The 26,336-nt window shown below is 40.4% G+C and overlaps 3 protein-coding genes across 3 annotated transcripts; 2 read left to right on the plus strand and 1 right to left on the minus strand.

The window, feature by feature from the left end:
• Nucleotides 1–3,791: 3,791 nt before the first annotated feature.
• Nucleotides 3,792–4,307, minus strand: LOC117279447 (uncharacterized). Its single transcript, XM_033658998.2, has one exon. It carries the CDS (start codon nucleotides 4,305–4,307, stop codon nucleotides 3,792–3,794), a length of 516 nt encoding a protein of 171 aa, XP_033514889.2.
• Nucleotides 4,308–9,371: 5,064 nt separating this feature from the next.
• On the plus strand, nucleotides 9,372–13,113 carry LOC104107453 (uncharacterized). The gene is made up of 5 exons (XM_070188187.1): nucleotides 9,372–9,567; nucleotides 10,371–10,779; nucleotides 10,888–12,169; nucleotides 12,273–12,419; nucleotides 12,510–13,113. Exons 3-5 carry the CDS (start codon nucleotides 11,119–11,121, stop codon nucleotides 13,016–13,018), a joined length of 1,707 nt encoding a protein of 568 aa, XP_070044288.1. The 5' UTR covers nucleotides 9,372–9,567; nucleotides 10,371–10,779; nucleotides 10,888–11,118; the 3' UTR covers nucleotides 13,019–13,113.
• A 5,218-nt stretch (nucleotides 13,114–18,331) lies between these two features.
• Nucleotides 18,332–18,910, plus strand: LOC138901472 (uncharacterized). Its single transcript, XM_070189240.1, has one exon. The coding sequence runs from the start codon at nucleotides 18,332–18,334 to the stop codon at nucleotides 18,908–18,910; it is 579 nt and encodes a 192-aa protein (XP_070045341.1).
• The last annotated feature ends 7,426 nt before the right edge of the window (nucleotides 18,911–26,336 follow it).

Genomic DNA, 26,336 nt, shown 5'->3' on the forward strand with positions numbered 1-26,336 from the left:
CCAGATAATTATAAAAATTGCGATTGAGAACATTGCAGAATCACTCTTAATATCAGAGGTACAAGAGAGATAGTACACCAGCCATATTTTACAACGGCTATACGATAAAGCCAGTTAAAAAAGTACCAACCTCATGAGGAGTAAGTATGAAGCTCCCGCCGGATTGTGTACGCACTAGAGGTGCAAGTTTATAGTAGAGCTTCAAGTTGTGGATGTCAATTCTACCTATGTGGAAGGAAGGTTATGAAAGAGACAGAAGATACGATGGGAGAATAAAAGCTAAGTAAGGTAAAGGTTAAGAAGGTACGAGATGCTCAAGTGTAGAAGGTTGTGAATAGTCCATACTTGAGATAGAGGGCTAGAAGCGTCGTTATTCAGTATCCCTAAATGATAGTGGTGTCGTCAGTGACATATCTTCTACCCTATGGTTTCTAGTACCGAGAGGTCTACTTAAGAGAGTGAAGAAGAGTTAGAGATGATTTGATGTCTCGCTTGAAGTTCCAGAATAACATAAATAAATCTATAGTGCCAGCAAGTTAAAGGAAGGTTGCGAGTAGTTTAAAATTATATGTGTAGGTCGTAAGCTAAAGTATGGTAGAGCAAAAAGGTTTTAGATATACATGAGTAAGGATAAGAAAAGGTGAATGAGATGGTGACGAGAATAGGTAAGGCCTTAGGATTAATCCCATCAAAACAAGAGAGTTGATGGATCCTATAAGTTATAGAGAGCGTTGTATAACCTGAATAAACTCGGAGGAGTTTAAGACTAGGAGCATTTGGAAAAGAGGGAATTCTACCCTGGTAGTAGAATAAGGGTGTAATTGTAATAAATGATAAGTGGATGACATTTAGGCCTTCGATTGAGTAATGATTTAGAGAAAAAGAGATTTCATGAATTCCGCAAAATTAGAATACCCCCATAAGATGAATCACGTTGGGATGCTATGACATACTATTATTGAAGTATAGTATCGTCCCTAGGTGGATTAGGAAAATCACTTCAAATGTTCCCCGATGCGACATGAGACCTAGTGACAATGTATTACGTAAGAGGTTTCAATTTATCAGTGGTAGATTATAGATCAACATTAATGTGAATCACCACTAGATGAATAAAAGTTCCAAAGTATGAAATGAGATTAGGTTGTCATTCTTAAGATGAACAGTAATGAGGAAGAACTAAAGGACTTAGATTTATACATATAGGATAAGCAGAGAGAGGGTAACCTGGAGTTGGGTAGCAAACCTCGGTAATAATAAAACTGAAGTAAGTGTTATGGTATAGTATAACCTACCTAGATGTAGTAAAGCCATAAGGATAGATATACAAGGGTACTAAACAAGATATAGCAACAGTCGTAAGTTCAACAAAGTACCGAGCGAAGAACTTCAATACACCTATATATATCGGGAGGAACAACTTGTCATAGTTATGTATATGTTCCCAAAGTGAGGCCTAGAGATAGGATAAAAGTTGAAGGAAAAGGGACAAAAGAGTCGCATATAAAGCCATACAAGCTGCACGACAGAAGGTCGCAATTGTTATGAGATTGAAAGAATTCCGATAACAAGTCGTGGTGTGAGAAAAAGGCCTAAAGGGGGGAATGCCCTAGCCTTTGGATTTGTTCATAGAATAGTTGCCTAGATGGCAAGGATAGTATTAAAATATTCATAATATCTATGGGTTATGAGACTGATAAGCGCATCAGCAAACATTCGAGGACGAATGTTCAAAAGGGGGAATGATGTTATACCCCATGTTTTCGCATGTAAGAGTACATCTAAAGTCAATTGATGTAAGCTCAGAAATGAGATCATCTTTCAAAATACATAAAGTAAGTTAATGATGTTAACTTGGAGGTTACAAATATTTATGATCATGGATTGCAAGTACCAAGAGGGTTGGAAGGCTTAGAAGCTAAACCAATTAAAGAAAATAAGTTTCGTCGAAAGTCGACAAGTTGGGAATGTTATAACATGTACTTTTGGGATGAGACTAGGGTGCTCAAAATGATAAGGACTTTATTTTTTGAGTTAATTTTGTCTTATGATAGTCATGTGTTATGTTTTGAAGTCAAGCGGGTTGTGGAACAAAAGCTGGCAAAGATCATCACAAGTTACATTCATAAATGTGTTGAAACTTAGGTCAAATGTAGCTGTGATTTTATCCCAATATAATTGTAAACAGGGGATGATCTACCTATAAAATTGAAGATCTACGAGTCTAGTTTCTAACGCATTAAACTGTGAGTCGATACGACATAGGAGCAGAGAGATATTTGCAGTTATGCGAGACTGCGCAGACTGCATAGGTGACAAGTAGGTGTGACACTAAAGCTTTTTGAGCAATACATTTCGTGTATTATATGAGGTCTTTTTTGAGAAATATTATATACCAAATTGAAGTTCTTGGAATGTAGTTTCTAACGCTCTTAACAGTTCGTTCATACGACATCCAGATGAAAAGATATAAGCGTTGGAAGAAGGGTCAATGCTAGGGTGCCAAGCTAGAACCTCTTTGACTTTTCAAAAGTTGATATATATAGGATTTTAAATCGTCTTTCTCTTCATTTTTCGTAGAACACGACCAGAGAACCCCCAAAAACTTACCCTTAAGCTCTCTACAAGGGTTCCAAAGAAGATTAACATCCTGGGTACGAAATCAAGAAGCGATAACATTAGAACGATCCCTACGATGTAAGTATTGCTATATCGCCTCTCTTTTCCTTTGTAGTTTGAGTTTTGGAAGGTATTTCATAGTTAATAAAATGCCTACTTTCTGTATTTAAGCTTTTAAATGTCAAGGAAGGTTGATAAATTCGTTTTCTAATAGTTAGAACTCACGGACGGTGACAGAATGGTGGGCTGGTCATTCGTCATTACATTTTTTAGGTTGTTTGATACTACTTTGGTTGTCATTTTATGTATGAAGTGATTAGGGTGTGTGGGCTGTTTTATGGTATATTGTGATAGAGATAAGGTTGGAATATGATGTATACATGTTGTTATTGTTGTGTTCTTGTTGTTGTTGGTATATGGTATTGGACGAAGGCCTAGTTACAGGGGAGATACTGCCTAAATTTACGTAAACGAGCTACTAGTTTAAGTTGCAGACTTAGCCTTTACTCGAAAAATGCTTCATTGTTTGCTTCTTCGTTTGTTCAGAAAAACATTAAAGTTGGTTCCCTTACTTCCACCAGTATCAAAGCTTTCGCACCATACATGAGAGAGAAAGGTGTTTCTCCCGTGCTCGACTTCGTCATTGTCCGGTACGCCCATAGCACACTCAGTAGCTCTTCGGGCCATTTGCCTTTAGCAGCTTCTAACTTCTTTTTAAGGTTCTGGATAATTATCTTATTGGTTGATTCCGCCTGTGTGTTACCACTTGGATGGTATGGTGAATATGTAATCCTCTTGATCTTCAAATCTTCCAAATATTTCGTGACTTTTGGACCTATGAACTACGGCCCGTTGTCACTGGCCATTTCCTTCGGTATTCCGAATCAGCAGATTATGTGGTCCCATATGAAGTCGACCTCTTCGCGCTCACCGATCTTCTGGTAAGGACCCGCTTCAACCCATTTAGTGAAGTAGTCAGTTAAAACTAAGAGAAATCTTACCTTTCCAGGGCCCGGTGGAAGAGGACCAACTATGTTCATTCCCCATTTCATGAATAGCCATGAGGACAACACCAAATGCAAGAGTTCTGCTAGTTGATGCACCAGTTGTGCATGGCGTTGACATTTGTCGCACTTCTAAATGAACGTCTTTGCGTCCTGTTCCATCCGAGGTCAATAGTAACCTGCCCTAATAAACTTTAGAACTAATGAATCTGCACCAGAGTGATTCCCGTAAATTCCTTCGTGGACTTCCCTCATCACATAGTCTGCCTCTGAGGCCCCAAGACACCGGGCCAACGATTCTTGGTATGATCTTCTATATAATTGCCCATCCATGAGGTAGTAACAAGTTGTTTTGGTTCGTAGTGTCTGGGATGCCTTCGGGACTTCGGGTAATTTGCCATGACGAAGATACTCGACAAACTCATTCCTCCAGTCCCAGACTAAGTTGGTTGAATTTACTTTGCAATAACCATCCACATCCAATACTGAATATAGAAGTTGAATGACAGTACTAGAGTCAGATCCTTTCATCTTCGTAGATGACCCCAAATTAGCCAATGCATCAGCTTCCACATTTTCTTCCCTCGGAAAGTGTATGATCGACCATTCTCTGAATCGTGCAAGCAATGTTTGAACCTTGTTCAAATACTGTTGCATGCGCTCTTCCTTTGTGTCAAAAATCATGTATACTTGGTTTAATACTAGCTACTAATCACATTTTATCTCGATGATCCCGGAGCCGAGTCCTAGGGCCAGGTCAAGTTCTGTAACCAAAGCTTCATACTCGGCTTCATTGCTAGTTAACAGAATGGTCTTAATGGCCTACCTTAGGGTTTCCCCCGAGGGCGTGACTAGAACTATCCCGAGATCGGACCCTTTTTACATTGGAAGCTTCATATGTAAACAAGGTCCAAACCCCCGATGTCATTTACGACACCAGCACTGCTTAGCAGCCAAAGGCATTAATCCAGAACTGAAATCGGCCACAAAGTCGTCCAAAACTTATGACTTGATCACAGTCCTGGGTTTGTACTCAATGTCGAACTCACTAATTTTGATTACCCATTTTGCCAAGAGGCCTGACAACTCAGGCTTGTGAAGGGCATTCCTTAAGGGAAAGGCTGTCACAACGGCTATCGGGTGGCACTGAAAATAAGGCTTGAGCTTTTGAGAGGCGACTACGAGAGCTAAGGCCAGCTTTTCGAGGTGCGGATATTGAGTCTCTACTCATGACAGTATTTTAGTAACATAATAAACAAGAAAATTTGTACCTTCTTTATCTCGGACCAAAACGGCACTTAACGCTACCTCCAAGACCACAAATGTATCAACAATTGTTCGCCTTCCCCCGTTTTTGACAACAGCGGGGGGCTGGCTAGGTACCTTTTTAGTTTTTTAAGTGCATGTTGGCATTTCGGAGTCCATGCAAAATTGTTCTTCATTTTTAGAAGCTAAAAGAAGTGATGGCACTTCCCTGAGGATCTCGAGATGAATTTGCTTAAAGATTCTAACCTTTTGGTCAGCTTTGTACTTTCTTCACAGTTGTCAATTTGTCCGAAATGTCCTTGATGGCTTTGATTTTGATGGGATTAAACTCGATCCCTCTTTGCGAGACCAAGAACCCCAAGAATTTACCGAAACCAACTCTGAACACGCATTTCTCCGGGTTAAGTTTCATGTTATGCTTCCTCAGGATGTCAAAAATCTCTTGGAGGTGTTTCAAATGATCTCCTACATTCAAAGACTTGACTAGCATGTCGTCAATGTATACCTCAATTTTTTTCCTATCTAATTTGAAACATTTTATTAACGAGCCTCTGATAAGTGGCTCCGGCGTTCTTAAGCCCAAATGGCATCACATTATCGCAATATATGCCAAAGTTCGTTATGAAAGAAGTTTTTTCCTGATCCTCTGAGATCATCTTAATTTGATTGTACCCAGAGTAAGCATCAAGGAAACTCATTAACTTGTGTCCAGCATCAAGGAAACTCATTAACTCGTGTCCGGTCGTAGCATCAATTATTTGATCAATGTTCGGCAATGGGAACAAGTTTTTAGGGCATGCCTTATTTAAATCCTTATAGTAAACTTATTATTCTTTTTTGGTAGTATAGCTACGTTGGCTAACCATTCTGGATACTTTACCTCCCGGGTTGAACCATTGTTGAGTAATCGGGTTATGTTCCTGATCTCTGCTATCGGGTGTTTCTTTTGCCTTACCGGTTGGAAATTTGGGTCCAGACTCAACTTGTGAACGGCTACCTCCAATGGGATACCTGTCATATCTGAGTACAACCATGCAAAGTAATCTGCATTAGCTTTAAGAAAATTTATAAACCCTAACATGAGCTCGGGATTTAATGCAGTACCCAGGTGAAACTTCCTCTCCAAAAACTCTTCGAATAAGAAAACTTTCTCGAGTTCCTCTATGGTCGACTTGGTCGCATCCGTCTCCTCCGGTACCTAAAAATATCTTGGAACCTGATAGGATTCCGATGACTCCTCGCTCTTATCGTCTTCATTCAAAAATGGAGAAGGCATCAGTTCCTATAATTGTTATTTCTTAGACTCTTTCCCTTTGCTACTGGAAATAGTCACCGCATTCATCTCCCTTGTAGTCGGTTGATATCCTCTTATTTGCTTGATTTCTTCTGGGGTTGGAAATTTCAACAATTGATGATATGTTGAGGGTACGCCTTCATCTCATGTATCCACGCCCTTCCGTAACCCATATCGCCATCTACCACTTCGAATAGAGTAGTCTTTGTTACACCTTCGACGTGTGTGGGCAGCAAAATATCTCCTCGAGTTGTCACACTTCTCAAGTTGAAACCAGCTAAGAGTTTTGTCGTCGTAACGATGTTATCGGTTAATTTTGCTTACTCCAAAACTCTCCATTATATTATGTTGGCTGAGCTTCCTGGGTCAACCAAAACACGTTTAATTTTGAAATCTAAAACATTGATAGAGATTACCAAAGCGTCTCTATATGGCAGAAGAAGTCTGTTAGAGTCTTCGTCCGTGAAAGTGATGCCATCTTATCCGACTTTCTGAAGTCTCTTGTTGTGAGTCACTGATATCTTCGTTTTCTTTGCTACTGAAAAGGTCACACCGTTGACTTCATTTCCTCCGAAAATCATATTGATAATCAGTCGGGGGATCCTTCTGCTACCTTCGAGGGCTCTGCATTATCCCTGCTTCGGCCGTAGTTGTTCATGTCTCGTCACTTAAACACTTCCTAAGATGGTCATTCTTCAACAATGTCTCCACCTCTTCACGAAGATGTCCCCAGTTCTATGACCGTGAGTCCCATGGTATTCACACCATAAACTGGGATCCCTCTGGCTTAGATCAGATCTGATTGGCTTCGGGAATCATGCTTCTTTGATATTCCTCATTGCAGATACCAACTCTACTAAACTGATGTTAAAGTTGTAATCTGATAGCGTGGGATATGTAGAGTCGCGGGCCCCTGGCATCTCCCTCACCTGTAACGACCTGCTACTCTGGCCATGATCTATTTTTCTATCGGGAGTAAACTTACCCGATGACCAAAACCATTTGCTAGTACGACCTTCGATTCTTTCATACGAGAGAAAATGACCCCTAGAGGACCGACAATCCGCATCAAAGTTGCTTTTAAACTTGTCCTGGTTTTTGTCTCGATCCGTCCCTTAGTTGATACCGGGAACTCGAGCTGATCGTCTTCTATCCTTATTTTTGACTCATAACGGTTATGGACATCCGCCCATGTGGTTGCTTAAAACTCGAGCAGTCTTTCCTTTAGCTTTTGGGAGGCGTCAGAGCTCTGTAGATTTAGACCCTTTGTGACCGCCTCCGCTGCCCACTCAGCCGGTAAACAACATTCTCTCTCTCTTAAACCGGATCACGAATTCCCGTAGCAGTTCAGACTCGCCTTGCGCAATCCTGAATATGTCCGCCTTTATGGCTTGAACCTTCTTTGCTCCAGCGTGGGCCATAATAAACAAGTCTCCAAGAATCTCAAAAGAGTCAACTGAATGTTCGGGTAAGAGAGAATACCATGTCATGGCCCCCTTCGTGAGGGTTTCACCAAACTTCTTCAGTAAGACCGACTCGATCTCATGTTGAGCCAAATCGTTCCCTTTCACAGCTATGGTGTAGGTTATGATGTGCTCCTGCGGATCCAAAGTCCCATCGTATTTTGGTATTTCTGACATCTTAAACATTTTTAGAATTAACTCTGGTGCAGCGCTCGGTTTAAATGGCAATTGCGTGTATTTTTTCAAATCTGGGCCTTTAAGTATTGGTGGCGCACCCGGAATCGGATCCATCCGAGCGTGAAAATCCTTCGTATTTTGATCTATTCGCTCGTTCATTTCCCTCATAAACCCTCTTGAGCTCGGTTTTGAAGGGATCATTCCCGTTGTTATTTCCAGATCCGCTGCCGGCCAGCCCTCCAGCTTCGTCGAAACGGACTTCACCCCTTGGGGTATTGTTATCGACCCTCTGAGCCGTTTGGTTTGCAGGAACACTGGGAGGAATCGGACCCCTTTCGTTCACGTTATTGGAGGTGCCTGACAAAGCTTGTTTTAACTCTGTCATCACCCGATCATGCCTTGAGAGGTGTTTCATGATTGCTTTCTACTGTTCTCACAAGATTTAAAGTTTCCACTACATGGTCCTCCTCCGTATTATTGGGAGTCGGTTCCCGCACACGCCGAGGATACTGGCCATCTCGAACCGGGGTCGTCTCATCCTCTTCGTTGCGAGACTCACTGAGTGAGTCATCATGTGGAGACAATTCTTCGTGCCCCTCAACATTGTGTGCGATGTTGACATCATTAGCTGCTATGTCTTTTTTCACTAAGGAAAGAATCAAAACAAGTTAGAAATAAACGTAAGGATAAAAGCAATTACGCAACTGTCTATGTCCCACGGTGGGCGCCAAATTATTTATCCGTAAAATGATATAGTTAAATTTGTTACGTGATTTACATCCAAGAGAACTGATTTGATCCAAAAACGATAAAGAGATAATGTTAAAATTAAGATTAGAAATTAAAATTGAAGAAGATGACAAGCCTGGCTCCGAATACAATGTCTCCGAGGACATCTTGTGTCCTTAAAATGGTTGTTGAGCCTGCTATTTATAACTTTACATAGGGAAACAAGATTCTAGCATCAAGCTCCTCTTAAATGATAATAAAAGAGTCATTGATGAACGCGTAACAGCTGACCATGAATTCAAATATTTTCTGCAACATTTAATCTTAGTAAAAATTCCTTCATTGAATGTTATCCGCTGACAAACCCTTTATCTTATCCCGTCGGCTACGCTCCCTTCGGGATTTATCCGATATCGAATACATTTGTTGTATTCGGAATTGGTTATTCTCTCACTTGCCCTTTGCCTATCTTCGGTTCCACGTGTCATGTTATCATTCGACCATTTGTTATCAACTAATTTTACCCATACAGATAGAGATATAAATTATTATTGTATAAGCAAAATTAACATTTTAATCTGTATGTAACGTAACATCTTAGATAAAATAAAGTGGATGGAGTAGTTTTTTTTTAAAAAAAAAATTAAATAAAAAATAATAATAATAATAATAATAATAATAATAATGCAAGCCGAAATAAGCTTGGAAGTCGCGATTTACAGTTGGAATGGTTCTACACCAACGTCTTTTCCAATTTGGACGTAACAATAATAATAGGCTATGATGCATACTCTGTAGCCGCTGGTCATGGTTTTGTCAGATCGTGTACTTTGCGCGAATCTCTCCTTCCCATATAATCCCCTTTCCTAGTTCTAGTTTCTTCTACCATCCCCTTTTAGCTTTTACCAATTCTCCTCTCGGTTCCCAGTTTTGGAAAAGACTTTGCTGCAGAAACACCATTCTCTATACGGTTTGGCCAAAGTCTCATCAACCTGGCGTACTCTGTCTTGAGGAGGTATATATAAAATCACAAATATCCATGATTTATATATCTTTTATTTTATAATAATGGTGTATAAGGCATCACCTTGACTAATTCCACCGTAATCTGCTACATCTCCACCACATATATCCAACAGTTTTGCCCACGGCCAGAATTTTTCTTTTCTTTTCTTTTTCCGGTTTTGTTCGTAATTTAGGAAATTGAAATTTTCAAGACACTACCTTTTTTGTGTCTTTTTTTGGTTCCTTTTAAAAGATTTCTATGTTGAACCATAAATATTATGGATCTTTGTCTTTTCTTTATCTGTGTTAGGTTTGTCTTGTTTAACAAACCCATCTTTGTTTTCTTGCTGTTCAGAACAATTTAAGTAATTTAAACAAAGAAGCTCTTTGGTTGCTCGAATAAGGAGAATCAATCTCCTTATAAAATTCAACACAACTCAATACTTTGTTTGATTGCAATTTTACTTCTTCATATAAATAATATATGCATAACAAATGTATGCATTATGTTTATGCAGAATAGAATATCAAGTAGTAATAACATATTAAGTAAAAATACCTCAACAACAACTATCTCAAACCCAAATATGTCCGGTAAAACGACAATATTTAACCGTAATCATAGTAAAAGAACTTTTATTTTGTTTAAAAAGCAAAATGGAAAAACATATTTTAAAATATACATCGTATACAACAGATTTGTAACATGTTTAAATTTTTCTGCGAATACAAATTTGATGAGGTTCTGAAATTCTCTAGATTATTTTGGGGTTCTCATGGTGGGTTTGTTTTTCAATTTTCATGGATGAGCAGAGGAAGTTTAGGTGAAGATTCTGGAGAGAAGCAGCAGAATCTAACACTCTGGCCAATAATACTCCAGTGAAGTCCTTTTCCCATTTGGTATGGGCAACGGCAGAGGCGAGAAGAAGAACAAGCCTTGGAATTGCATTATATTATTATTTTCCTGCGTCTTCATTGTTCTTGAATTGGGCATTGCTTTGGCGCCTGCCTATTGATTACGGCTAATATTCCACCCAATGTAGAAAGTTCTTTTTTTTTTTTTTTTATCAAACACCCATTCTTTTGTAGTCCACTTGAAGCTCAGTTTTCCAGATGTAAATTGAACGGTTTCAAAGCGTGAAATAGAGGAAAAGAAACTGCAAAAGAAATGGCAAATTGTAGCTGCTTTGGTGGTCTTGTAGGAAGAAACAAGTAGTATAAGGCAAGTATATTATTATGTTTAATATGTTATTACTACAGTTCTCTTTTTCTTTTATTGTCGGTGCAAAAGCTGAACTTTTTCTCATTTCCACGGTTTTGTTGCTTCTAGAGAAAAGAGAGATTTCGAAAAACTGCTAAGGTTCATGCACCAGTTGAAGGTCATATAGAGTGTAGTGACAAAACTGATGAGTTGAAATCAACTTCTTTTGTTATTCCCTTACCTATAGAGATTCCTGGGAATTCAGGGAAGAAGGTCAAGGAATTGAGTCATGAAACCTCCTTTAGAGAAGCTAAGGAGTTTGAATACGAAGGGGAAGATGAGCACGATGAATGCCTTTCAATGAACAGGGACAGTTTTGATTTTGATATTCAAGGCCATCTTGGAAGCATAAATGAGGAATCTGATCGATCAGTTCACAAAAAGATGAATCTTTGTTACAAGCTCAACAATTATGTAAATGATCAGCACCAAAATAAGAAATCTGAGAAAAATGAAGATGTCTTGGAAATCATTAAGACTGGAAACGTTAGTGATCCGGGGATTGGTAAACGAGAATCTTGGACTTGTACAGTACTTAAGCGCTCCTGCTCAGATTTGGCAATGAGGGATACCTTAAAAAAGATTAGTCTGAAGCCGCCACCACCTCCAAAATCCCAGTCATTTGAAGAAATGCAGAGATTAGCTGAGAAGTTGCCTATTGGAAGTCCAGTTTCAGTATCTTCACATTGTAGTGCTGACAAAGTTATGCTGAGAAAACATTCCTCAAGCCAAATCCTACCATCCAGAAGTCGAAAGTTGTGGTGGAAACTCTTTCTATGGAGCCATAGGAACGCAAAAGAAACAAGCAATTGCAAACCACAGCCAATCCCTATTAAAATAACTCTAAGCAAGCAAGGTGGATACTCTTCAGACACTCTAGAACCAGGGCAAGGCATGGACTTAAGCAAGTTGGGATCACATGCTTCATTCACTGGGAAATCGTTGAAAAAGGGGAGCAATAACATCCATGGAGTAACTGGTATGTGGCCACAAAATCAGTGGGTTGCATGCCCTGCTGAATCTTCTACATTCTCAAGAGTTGATGAATGGGTGAAAGAACTTTCTGTTAGTCCACCACACTTAATTGATGAAGATGATGATCACATTGAAGATGACTGTGAGTTCCTACCTTCAGCCCATGCTGGTAAATCAATTGCAAGAAACTCATCGCTCATGATTAGGCGTCCAAATGCAAATGTGCCAGCAGAGATAATACATGCCAACAACGTGATCCAGTCTCTCAATTCATCCTCAACGGTTGCTCACATTGCAGGCATTGGACTTAGAGTTAACCCTGTAATGTCACACTTCTCCAGTCTTCGATCAGTCAATTTATCAGGCAACTCCATAGGTGGGTTATCATGCTTAGTTCTACTAAACGGAAGACAGCACTAAAGAAAATGGTTACATGTGACACTCACTGAAAATTGTTTTATGTTTATGTATTGATGCAGTTCAAATAACTCCAGGATCATCGCCAAATGGTCTTCATGTTCTTAATTTATCAAGGAACCAGATTCACACAATTGAAGGTCTCAAGGAATTGACTCGTTTGCGGGTGCTTGACCTCAGTTACAATAGAATTTCTCGGATTGGACGAGGTAAATTTGTACTTCTTTAGACCTCAACCAATTCAATTGTCTTGGCTTCAAAACTCTTGAGTTGATGATTTTGCCTTCAAATTCTATCAGGTTTATCAAATTGTATACTCATCAAGGAGCTCTACATTGCTGCTAACAAAATAAGTTATGTGGAGGGGCTGCATAGGCTTTTCAAGCTGTCAGTTCTTGACCTGAGTTTCAACAAGATAACTACAACTAACGCTCTTCGCCAACTTGTGGCAAACTATAACTCTCTGATTGCTCTAAATCTGTTGGGCAATCCAATCCAGTGCATTAGTGATTACCAACTACGTAAGACAGTGTGCAGTCTTCTTCGGAAGCTAGTTTTCCTGAATAAACAACCTATTAATCCACAAAAGGCACGAGATCAAGCTGTTGCAGAAGCAACACTTGGTAACAGCAGCCGAAGCACTAGTAGCAGAACAAACAGGAAAGTCAATCTTGGAAATTGTGCATCTACCAGGACGCACAGGGGCAGTGCCCTTATTGCTCAAAAGAGTAGGCAAAGGCTAAGAAGCCGAACTCAAAATCAATCTTCCAAGGCCAATTTTTCTTCTCTGGCATCTTCTTGTCGCTAAATATTCTCAAACTCTCTGATAGTGCACCTTATTGTTTCTGGTTTGCTTTTCAATTATTCATTTTAAATAGAGGTTCTTCCTTATTCTTCGTTGCATTCTGGATGTCTGGTTAAACGATAGGTACTCATGATTTTCAATTTCTATTGTTTCCATAAATGATGAGTGTATACCGAGTTATCTTGCTTTTCCAGATCGATTGCATTTCTAGACAAAAGTTAGAAACTGTGAGTGCTGTAAACTCAGCAACTTATCTTGATTCTTGTAACCTACGTAAAAATTAGGTAGATATTGTGAAATACTAGTAGCATTACCGCCGACAAGGCGTGAGTCGGTGGATGCTGTCATATCTTAAATTACAGTAAGGCGCTTGCAGCAGTAGTCCCTATATTCGTATTCATAGTGGGAAAAATAACTTATCTACATATCCAGTGCTTAGATCAACCCATTATTTAAGCTATTATATCTTAATCATAGTTAAGTAATGTAAATCTTGCCTCCTTTTATTACTAACCGCGATAAACTAATATAAACTAATATAGTTTATCGGACACCGCATATGAATGTTTTTCGTGCTCATTGAGCTTCAGTGTGCTTCTAGCAGGGGTGCAACTTCAGAACCTTTCTAATATTTAATCAAATATGTCATGAGCGGCTTTCAAGCCATGCTTCATGACCCCTTGGACGCGCCTCATAGCGTCCTGGCAAGCTTCCCAACGCCTAGCGTCATGGACGGCCCCGTGGTCTTGGTCGCGCCAAGTAATAAGAGTGCCTATACCTACGTCGCCCCATCAATATCCCTCGCCAGCGACCAGCCGCAGACAGATGCCAACAACGCCCCTCGGCAGACTGCACCCTAGTGCATGCCCGTTGTCAGGGCAATCGACCCATACCCTACGACCAGCGCCGCGCGCGCAGACCCTGATGTTAAAGACAAGGTTGCCTCCAACAGACCTGCTTTTGCTTTGTAGGAATCTAAGTCCTTTTTGTTGTAAATATAGAGTAGCTTTACTTCTTGTATTTTCATTATTAGTCTCTAGCTTATTTATGTCAAGTCTTGTAACTTTGGTTTATTATTTTAAGCATTATTAAGGGGAATCAAGCAGTCAAACTTTCAAGCAAGAAAATAATTATTTGTATTGGTTCTCTCCCCCTCGACACCGTGTTACCTTTATGTAATAGCTTTCATTAATTCAATCAAGCTTTCTTTTATTCTCATTCTGTTTTATGCTCTCTAGCGCACACAGGGGACCCTAGTTGGCGGATAGTAATCGCACGGACATCGGTTGTTTAGCCTTACGTCGCCCTTCCAAGACATTTCAGGAAGGCGCCATGTAACAATTGGTATCAAAGCCTAGGCTCGACATCAGACGATGGAACATATTGCGATTGCCACCATTTCTGACCATGGTGAATCATGGGGACCACATTACGTCCCTCGAAGAGACGGTTAACGTATTACAATCCATCGCGAGTACGGTTTTGATCTAAGAATCATCCTAGTTCAAAGGTTAGATGACCTAGACCGTAGGATGCGGTAGGTCGAAGGAGACATAGCAAACATCAGTCGCGGCTCTGAAGGAGACCAGCAAACGGCAGACACAGAGGCAGCCGAAATTTTCAGTAAATCCGAGGGGCTCCAACAGAAGCGGACTGAGGATTTAGCCTATAGGGCACAAGAGGTAGACAGGTGACTGTCATGCAACAAACCATATACAACTTGACAGGCCAACTAAATGTTGTCAACGCTGCGTTACAAGGCCTACTCCGAGGAGCCAAAAACCACATCGGCGGTACTGTGAACCTCGCCCCTGCGCCACAAAAGCTGAAGATTCATGAACCAAAGCCCTACAATAGGGATTAAAATTCTAAGGTAGTGGAACAATACTCGAGGTAGTTAGAAGAAGCAAAAAATATAGCAACTGCTGCCATGTATCTTCAGGGTAATGCTAAACTCTTGTGGCGGGTGAAATACGAAGCCATCTGGGCTAGTGAAGAAACTCTTAAGACATGGGGAGACCTGAAGGTAGCCATACGCCTACAGTTCTTCCCCAAAAACGTAGAGTACAATGCACGGAGAAAGCTCCGGGAGCTCCGCCAGACCAATTCAGTCCGGGATTATGTGCGGGAATTCTCCGCACTCATGGTGAACATTCAGGATATGGGTGACAAAGACAAACTTTTCACATTAGTGGAAGGTTTGAAACCTTATGCCCATATGGAGCTGCAAAGACAAAGGGTAGATACTTCACCCAAGTCAGTCCAAGCAGCAGAATGCCTTGGGGACTACCAAGTGGAAGCTCGAAAGGATAGGCCTCAACCGCCTGTCCGAGGAGGATACAAAGGAGGCCAGCCTAGCAATGATGGAACTAGCAGAAGCGGATGACATCGGAGTATAACCAAATCTAAGACTCCTTCCTCAGGCAGCAATAGTGTTGCATCTAACAACAATGATCGGGAGAGGAAGCCCCCTTCAGGATGTCATCATTGCGGTGGGCCGTATTGGAAATATGAATACCCGCACGCACAAATGAACGCCCATCAAACTTTTAATGATGGGACGGATAACGACACTGATGATGCTGACCAGACAAAACCAATAGGTGCCTTCAACGCCCTTGTTTGTTCTATTTCTGAGGCCTTAGCTCGAACCACTACCGGCATCTGTAAAAAAAAGGACCCATGCCCAACTACCAAGAAAAGGAAAATGAAGGCGGATGAGGTGCCTCCTCTTAACCAAGAGAAGACATTGATGTTTGTCAAAATGTAAGTTAATGGCAAGCTCATTCGGGCAATGATAGACACGGGTGCTACTCACAATTACTTAGCCTCAACTCAGGTAGAGCGCCTTGGTCTAGTTGTGAGGAAGGGCAGAGGTTGTGTCAAGGCTATCAACTCACCTCCTCAGCTAGTAGGTGGAATAGCCAAAGGAGTGTCAATAAAGCTTGGTCCTTATGAAGGAAAATTCAACTTGCGTGTGGTGATCATAGATGAATTCGAGTTGATAGTTGGATTGGAATTAATGAGGCAAACTAACACAATTCCTGTACCTTATGCAGACGTGCTACTGCTAGTGGGAGCAAACGGGGCCAAGCTTTGCATTATTCCATGCACAACCATAAAAATGGCCGCGAAGAACACCTCGGCCTTGTAGTTGAAGAAGGGAGTCAAAAGACATGAACCTACTTTCCTAGCTACCCTCTATATTGAAAATATTGAACGCTCTTTGGGTCCCATTCATGCACCCATGAAAGAACTGCTAAAGGAGTTTGAAGATGTCATGCAACAATACATGCCAAACCGACTCCCGCCTAGGCACACTGTGGACCATGAGATTGAGTTGGTGCCGGGTATGAAGCCACGCCCGGGCGCCTTACAGAATGTCACAACCTGAACTCACCGAGCTTTAGAGACAGTTGACGGAAATGCAGGACACGGGGATCATTGTGCCCTCCAAGTCCCCTCATGGGTACTCTGTGCTATCCAAAAGAAACATGATGGAACCCTATGATTCTATGTGGATTATCGGGCTCTAAATAAAATCACAGTAAAGAACAAGTACCCTATCTCTCTAATGGTGGACCTGTTCGATAGACTGGGTGGTTCTACAGTGTTCACCAAAACAGGCCTAAAGACAGGTTAATGCTAAGTCCGGATTGCTGAGGGAGATCAACACAAGATAACCCGTGTGACAAGATATGGGTCATACGACTTCTTGGTCATGCCATTCGGCTTCAATAATGCTCCAGCCACATTTCGCACCCTGATGAACCAAGTATTTCGAGAGTATACTGACAAATTCATAATGGTCTACTTGGATGGCATTGTGGTATATAACAAAACATTGGAGGAGCACCTGGAGCATATGCGGAAGGTCCTAGCTTGATTACGGGAGCACGAATTATATGTGAAGCTATCCAAGTGCGCGTTCGCCCAAAAATATATTGACTTCCTCGGACATGTCATCGAGGAAAGGCAGATCAAGATGGACCAATAGAAGATTCAGGCTGTCATAGATTGGCCGCCGCCTAAGGATATCCATGCCTTTAGGGCATTCCTTATCCTATGCAACTTTTATTGGCGATTTGTGAAAAATAACTCTCTCATTGCATTACCGCTGAAAGAATTCCTAAATAAAGTTAGGCTTTCGGATTAGGGTCCTAGGCGAGCGGAGGCCGCATTGAAAGCGGCTATGTCTAGTAGCCCCATCTTGACCCTTTCTGATATGGCCAAGCCGTTCGAAGTACAAACAAATGCTTTTGACTATGCTCTGGATGGAGTCTTGCTACAAGAGGGGAACCCAGTTGGGTACGAGAGCCAGAAGTTGAACGATGCAGAACGACGCTACGCCGCTCACGAAAATGAATTATCAGTTGTCGTCCACTGCTTATGCCTTTGGAGTTCGTGGTCAAGACGGACAACACAACTGTTAGTCATTTTATGACCCAGCCAAAGCTGAATGGCCGATACGCCAGATGGCAGGAACTCCTAGCAGAATTTCACTTCAACCTGGAGTACCGAAGTGAGAACACTAACCAAGTTGCTGATGCGCTTAGTCGGAGGGCCGACCTAGCATCGGTGTGCCTACTCACCACCCTAAGGGGGAGCAAAATGGCCACCACTATAAAAGACTAGATACAGGATCTATTCATCAAGGATCCTGCTGCACAGTATTTGGTTGATTTTGTAGAACAGGTCAAGACTCGCTAGTTCTACATGGAATATGGGTTCCTGAAAGTGAAAGGGGACTGACTTTATATTCGTAAAGGAAGAGATCTGCGAAGGACTATTCTTCTGGAATGCCACAATATTTTGTAGGCCGGCCAACCAGGTGAAGAATGCACCATGTCGTTGTTGCTCCATGCTTATTATTGTCCTCAAATGGCTGATGATATTGCACAATATGTGAAGACATGCCTAGTATGCCAGAAAGACAAGTCTGACCGCTTGACACAAGCGGGACAATTGGAGCCATTGCTTGTTCCAAAGAGACCTTGGGAAAGCGTGTCACTATATTTCATCACTAAATTGATTAAGGTCGGAGATCTTATAACTATCTTGGTTGTGGTAGATCAGTCTTTGAAATATGCTACATTTATAGCAGCCCCAAAATATATATCAGCATAAGATACAGCTCAACTCTTCTTTGCTCATGTTGTCAAATATTGGGCCCTGCCTAAAGACATCGTTAGTGATTGCTACTCTCGCTTCACTAGCAACTTTTGGACTCAGATCTTTAAGTGCCTCGGGTCCAAGTTGAGCATCAATTCAAGTTTCCATCCGTAATTTGATGGCCAGACGGAGCAGTTCAATGGCATGGTGGAGGAATACCTTCGCCATTTTGTTACCTATTCCCAAAAGAATTGGGTGAAGCTTCCGGATGCTGCTCAATTGTGTTTTAATTCACAAAAGATCTCTAGTACAAATAGAAGCAATTTTGAAATTGTTACCGGACAGCAACAGCTATTCTCACACACTATGAATGCCCCAAACATTTCGAAATCTCCTATAGCCGCTAGCTTCTCGAAAGAACGGAAGCAAAGTTTTGATATAGCGTGGAGCTATCTTGTGAAAGCCCTAAAGTGGATGAAAAAGCATGTTGATCAAAACTGCCGCTTTGTTGAATACCAAGTAGGGGACAAAGTGATGGTGAAAATACCTAAGCGATACCTGTTTGTAGGGGTCTATGACCCTCGCCTATTGCAAAAGTACATTGGACCCTTGTCTATTGAGAAGCGTATTGGGAAAGTTGCATACCAGTTGGACACCCCGGCCTGGTGGATGATTCATCCAGTCTTCCATGTCAGAGGATCCTTCATGGAGCAAATTCATAATACCCAATATTTGAGGCCCCAATTCAACCGAGAAAAGGCATGTAGAAGCTATTCTCGATGATCGAGTAATTCACGCTTCAAGGAAAGATCACCAAGAGTTATTGGTGAAATGGTAGGATTGTGATACGGAGGAAAATACTTAGGAGAGGGTAACAAACCTCAAAGCCTACAAGATCCTAATCGATGATTATCTTTCAAGTAAGGCGCCAAGGACGTCGCCAAATCAGACGGGGGAGAATGTCATGGGCGACTTTCCAGCCATGCTTCATGACCCCTTGGACGCGCCCTATGGCGTCCTACAAGCCTCCCAATGCCTAGTGCCATGGACAGCCCCGTGGTCTTAGCCGCACCAAGTGACAAGTGCACTTGTGCCTATGTCTCCCCATTAATATCCCTCACGAGCGCCCAGCTACAGACAAATGCCAACAACGCCTCTTGGAAGGCCATGCCTCGGTGCACGCCAGTTATCAGCGCAATCGACTCATGCCCTTTGGCCAGCGCCGCGCACTCTGACCCTCATTCTAAAGATAAGATTGCCGCCAATGGACCTGCTTTTGATTTGTAGGAATCTAAGTCCTTTTTGTTGTAAAGTAGCTTTACTTCTTGTATTTTCATTATGAGTCTCTAGCTTATTTATGTCAAGTCTTCTAGCTTTGGTTTTATTTTTTTTAAGCATTATTAGAGGGTATCAAGTAGTCAAACTTTCAAGCAAGCAAACAATTCTCTGTATTGGTATCTCTCCTTCACGATACCGTGTTGCCTTTCTGTAATAGCTTTCATTAATGCAATCAAGCTTTTATTTCATTCTTATTCTCATTTCTGTTCTCTCAATTGCTCTTGACATTGGTATTCTCATACGGCACTTACAGTCTCGTCTAGCATACGGAGGGGATCCCAGTTGGCGGATAGTAACATCATGGACATCGGTTTCTTAGCATATGTTACCCTTCCAAAATATCTCTGGAAGGCGCCAGGAAGGCGCCGCGTAACAATACTTATGCCTAAAAAATAAAAAATAAAGACAAATGCTTAAATGCCGGTAAAGTTTTAGGTTTAGTTGGTGATAGTATGTGGAAGTTTAGCTTTTGCAGAACATTCATATGTTCTTTCCCCTTGAAAAGGAAACGTAGAAAATGCTTGTGCTTTCGAGAAAATGTGCATGGCCAAACACCAGTATATTTGGAAAGGGGAGAGGCAATGACTTATGGTTTCAGAATAGAAAAATAATGTAAAAAAACCTTGTAAGACCGGGGATTCATATGCAAAGATTGGCAATTGGCAAAAAATATGGATAAAAATAAAGGATAAAATAATCCGACATGCCTGATTCAGACCAGCGACCTAAGGATTGCTACGATTTCCAACTACAGTCCTCCGCTCTACCAACTGAGCCGAGGACGTATTTTGGACAACCTTCCTAGTAATAGCCTAACAAATACAATACAAGATACAGTATGCAATTTCGTATCTAAAAATAAGTGCATTGTTAAGTATGTATATACATACTAACATATGTTTCCTAATAAAGCCATCGACTTTTGAAGGGAAAGCAAAGATTTCTTTATAAGACGGTATTATAGAAAAACAAAATATTAATAGGATTGGAAAATAAGTTTGAAGATTATATGATACCCCTAGTGAGGAGAAGCTACATGGTTTGCCAAAAAAGAAGAAGAATATAAATTGAAGAATATTGTTTGAAACAAAATTTCAAGTTATGGAAATTAACTGCAATAAGAAAAATAAGTAAAATAAATTTATTATTTAACTAGGTTTACACCCACGCGATTGTTGGGAAAAATAAGGCACAAATAATGTGCACGACAAGGTAGCAGCGGAATAATATCCAAGTATAACTTTTCCAATCTATTTGAACCAAGAGAACACAAACAAATTCAAGCACAAACTTATACAAGAAGAAAGTATATCAACCGACACGAATATGACAAGGCAAAATAATCAAACACACGAGACACAAAATTTTAAGTGGAAAACCTCTTCAACAAGAGTTACAAAAGTTTTTTAAATTGCACACAAAACAAGTGACGAACCAAGAGCAACAATAGAAAAAGATTGCACCAAAATAATTGAAGAGAGGAGAGAAATCACCCCAAACACTAGCTACTATTCACACCTCCAAAACCAAAGCTATAAGCCTCCAAATTAAATCCCCACTATTGAAGTCCAAGAACTAGATGTTGAGAACTCCCAATTTAAATATGAGCACGATGCATTGGTTAACGAGTCGGAAAATACTATTTGAAGTGAGTTGCTTGAGCGGAGATATTTTGGAGTAAAAGAACACACTCAAGGCATCAAAAACGGATGCACCCTTATGCTTTGTATCTTGTTATGTTTTAGACCTAAAACATGTCACATTTATATGCCTTGGTATTAGTGGGCTATTTAAAAAAGTTGGCTAGGTCCAAAGGCCACCTTTTAATCCACATAGGAAGGGAAAGACACAAACAAACTCAACAGTTCTCCCCCTCTGACTATGTACATCCCGGCCATCAAGCAAAGTTTTTCAAACTTTTCTCTTGGCAAAGGTTTAGTCAACATATCGGAACCATTATCATCTGGGTGAATCTTCTAAAATTCAAGCATCTTAGAGTCCAACACATCTCCAATCCAACGGTATCTCACGTCAATATGTTTTGACCTACCATGAAATATAGAAGTTTTGCCAAGATGATTAGTACTTTGACTTTCGCAATAAAGCGCATACATCTTTTAAGCAAAGCTAAATTCCCCTAAAAATATTTTCATCCAGAGCAAGTCTTTACAAGCTTCAACGGTAGCAACAAACTCAGGTTATGTAGTAGATAGAGCAACACATTTTTGCAACCTAGATTGCCAAGCCACAACTCCCTCTACAAAGGCAACCAAGTAGCCTGAAGTATACTTGCGAGTATCAACATTACCTGCCATATCTGAATCAGTATAATCACAAAGAATAGGCTTCCATGTCCCAAAATACAAACTCAGACTAGAAGTCCCAAAAAGATATCTCATTATCCATTTCACTGCATTCTAATGCTCTTTTCCTGGACTAGAAAGAAAACCGGCTAACAATACCAATATCGTGAGCAATATTTGGTATTGTACAAATCATTGCATAGATAAACCGGCCAACAACTGAAGCATAAGAAACTTTCTTCATATCTTCCTTCTCATCATTACTAGAAGGACACTGCTTTGTGCTCAATTTGAAGTGCATAGCTATAACAACCTTAGCTTTATCTATATTAAACCTGTGAAGTACTTTCTGATGTACTTTCTTGTGATAGGCCACAACTTCTTGGCCCTCTCTATCATAGACAATTTGCATGCTAAGAATTTGCCTTGCTGCTCCTAAGTCTTTCAAAGCAAAAGACTTGTTCAACTCTTGCTTCAACTTCTGAATCCTACAAGCATTATGACCCACAACAAGTATGTCATCAATATAAAGCAATAAAATAATAAAGTTATCATTGGAGAATTTTTGCACAAAAACATTATGGTCTGAAGAAGTCATTTTGAAACCCTGTTGACACATAAAAGAACCAAACTTTCTGTACCACTGCATGGGAGCTTGTTTCAAATCATAAAAGTTCTTCTTCAATTTGCAAATATTATTCTATTTTCCCTTGACTTCAAAATCTTCTGGTTGCTCGATATAAGTTTTTTCATCTAAGTCACCATGGAGAAAGCAGTTTTAACATCCATTTTGTCAGCCTCTAAATCTATACTTGCAACAAAGCCTAGAACCACATAAATGGATGACATATTTACAACAGGAGAGAATATCTCCCCTTTTTCTGATGAAATCTCTTGACAACTAATCTAACCTTGTACCATGGAACTAGGTTGCCATCTTTATGTTTCACCTGAAAATCCACCTGTTTATGGAAGCTTTTCTATCTTTAAGAAGTTTAACCAAATCAAAGGTATGATTATCATGCAAAGATTTTATCTCATTTTTCATAGCATCAAACCACTTTTGTTTTTCTTCATTATCCATGGCTTCTTCAAACCTCTCAGGTTCTGCCCCATCAATCAAGAGTACATACCCAGTAAGAGGATGACAAGATAAAGGTATTTTCTCTCTAGTAGATCTTCTAAGAGAACTCTCTGTAGCATCAATAGTAGTTCATTGTTGGCCAACCACATCATCTTTCACAGGAGAATAAACGATATTGTCACGCCCTAAAACAACATGACCAGCACTTCGTACTCTGCCCGAACCGAGTAAATCATACTATAAATTAATAACCCATCTATGTTCCTAATAGGGGAATGCGAAAGCCTTTTCAAATATAATTATTTTAATAAAATAAAAAAGAAAACATGAATAATGTCTTTAACTTAAAAAGAAAGTTTTATTCATACATGCCATATGAGTAACCATAGAATTACAACCCAAAAATGAATACGACTATTATATACGAAATCTCTATGACACGGAATAAAATATTCAACCAAGGCATAACCTCGGGGCTCAAAAGAATAATAATAATGATAAAGTCCTCCACGAGTACAAGTGTAGAGTCTCACCAAAACGTATCAACATAAAGTGTTGAGATGTCCTATCCACACGGCCCAAGCTGCTTATTTCCAGTCCGTTAAAACAAAAATGGAAATGGGGCCAAAAAGCTTAAGATCCAATCCTAGCATGAATCATGAACCATTTTCTCAACGAATAAAGGGCAAGACATAAGAAGATATAAGATATGAAATAACAATTGATATAAGAAAGAAGCATTTATATAAATTAGTAATTTAGATAATAAAATAAAATAATAAGGTAAAAGATATTTCATAGTCTTTCTTTAGTGTTAAGCTTTACAAAATCATGTTATATTTTTCATATACTAGGAGCACTATGCTATCACCTACACGAAATAAAAGTCAACTAGGTTATGTACCTAGTAGCTAATATCATATACCCTACTTGCTCAGGTCATCTCATCGTTGTGTCGCACTAATCGATTCAGCCATGCTAATAAAATAGCACAATAGTACCCCCATATATGAAGTACTCTGTTATAGTTTCCAATAGTAAGGTAGGTTTTATGCCTATACCGACACGTGTAGTTTCATGACCTAATGAGAAAACGTTTCCAAGGCAAATGTCGATGAACTTAAGTAACTCCCAAAACCTTTATATTTATAAATTATGATTTTCATAGCCAAATCAATTATTTGTGAATAGTTAAATATAAGATATTTCACAACTCATGTATTTTCATTTCATAAATACTACAAGTGATATTCCTCCTTCATTGAGGTTTAAAACTAAAATAATATTGCGTTTCAAAAAAATAATATTTATAGCACTTAAATGTAATGATTCGACCGGTCGTTTTAAATATTTACACTTCGCACGATTGTTTAAGGGTATGAGTAGCTCCGTATGATGTACTTTGACTTGTGTGAATCATCGGTTTTGGGTTGCAGGTATTTTGGAATCGAATTGGAAGAAAGAATTTCATTGTTGGAGCTCTAGATTTGGGAGAGTTGACCAAAATTTGACCCTTTAGCATTTGACCTTGGATTGGAATTCTGATGGTTCCATTAGCTTCGTTAGATGATTTCGGACTTAGAAGCATGATCGGAATGTAATTTGGAGGTCCGTGGTAGAATTAGGCTTGAATTGGCGAAATTGGAAATTTGACGATTTCGGTCGGCAGTGAAAAATTTGATATCGGAGTCGGAATAGAATTCTGAAAGTTAGAATAGGTTCGTAGTGTCATTTGTGACGTGTGTACAAAATTTGAAGTCAGTCAGACGTGGTTTGGTTAGTTTCGGCATCGGTTGCCGAATTTGGAAATTTAGAAGTTCTTAGGCTTGAATCCGAGGGTAATTTGGTGTTTGGATGCTGTTTTGAGTGATTCGAAGGTTCGACTAAGTTTGTATGCTAATATATGAGTTGTTGGTATTTTTGGTTGAGGTCCCGAGGGCCTCAGGGTGATTCCGGGTGGTTAACGGATTTGTCGAAGTTGGACTTTGCAGCTGGAGCTGCTGCTTCTGCTATTTCCGCACCTGCGGAAGAAAGGGTCGCAGGTGCGAGGCCGCTGGTGCGCGTGGAGAGTGCGCAGGTGCGGGCGACACTGGGCCAAGGCTGGGAACGCAGGTGCAAATAATTGGCCGCATCTGCGAGCCCACAGGTGCGAGGCCTTGAGCGCAGATGCGGAGATGAGGAGTTTGGCTGGTTTCGCAGATGCGCACCTGGAACCACAGATGCGAGTCCGCAGGTGTGAGGAAGGTGTACGCAGGTGTGGAAGCTAGGTGATTAAGTGAGTTGCGCAGGTGCGGCTTCTTGGACCGCAGGTGCAGTCGCGCGGGTGCGAGAAAATGGCCGCAGGTGCGAAAAACCTGGGCAGAAACCATAAATAGAACCCTTCGCGAATTTTGGTCATTCTTCACAATTTCAACTCGGTTTGTGGAGCTTTTGGGAGAGATTTGAAGAGGGAATCAAGGAAATTTCGTTGAGGTAAGTTACTTGAGCCCTATACTTGTATACTTGTGATTTCCCGTTGTTTTAATCATGGTAATTATTGAAAATGAGGTATTAGGGCTTGAAATATTTGGAAAGTAATTTAAGGATTTGAAGGACCAAACGATATCGGATTTTGATGAATTTGGTATGGTTAGACTCGTGAGTGAATGAACTTTCTAGTTTTGTAAATTTGGTCGGATTTTGAGACGTGGGCCCAGGGGCCGGGTTTGAGCCAATTTCGAGTTTTGGTCTAATTTTGTAGTTTTTCTTGTGGAATTCATTCTATTAGCGCGTATTGATGGTATTGTACTGATTGTGAATAGATTCAGAGAAATTGGAGGCCGAGTCTAGAGGCAAGATCATTGTGGGTTAGAGATTTGACCAGTTTGAGGTAAGTAACGATTGTAAATCTGGTCCTGAGGGTATGAAACCCCGGATTTCGTATCATTCTACTATTTTGAAGTGACGCACATGCTAGATGACGGGCGTGTGAGCATGCACTATTGGGGATTTGTGACTTGGTCTGTCCCGTAGCAACTGTAAAGTTGCATACTTTGTTGAAACCATTTGATACTTATATGTTTTAGAAAGAATTTCTGTAAATTGGGCTGAATGCCATGTTTGGGCCTTGCGCCAATGCTGTTTGGACCCTTAGGTGCTGTTTCTTACCATCCTCTCATTATTTTCGATTGAAAATATATACTCAGTCATGTTTATACTTGGTTACCCCATAACTCAGTTTTATGACTCTATTTTGATGCATATAAATGTTTTGGGCCGAATGTCCTATTTTACTGAAATGCCCGAGTGGCTTGAGATATTTATGACTGAGTGAGACCGAGGGCCTGATTTGTGAGGATGAGTGTGTATCGGGGCTGCCCGCCTGCAGCATACTTATGACTGCGTGAGGCCGAGGGCCTGATTGGTGAGGATGAGTGTGGATCGGGGCTGCCCGCCTGCAGCATACTTTATTATTATCGCACGTGAGTTGTCCGTGTAGATTATA

This window comes from Nicotiana tomentosiformis, chromosome 11 (genome assembly GCF_000390325.3).
Source record: "Nicotiana tomentosiformis chromosome 11, ASM39032v3, whole genome shotgun sequence".
Taxonomy (NCBI): domain Eukaryota; kingdom Viridiplantae; phylum Streptophyta; class Magnoliopsida; order Solanales; family Solanaceae; genus Nicotiana; species Nicotiana tomentosiformis.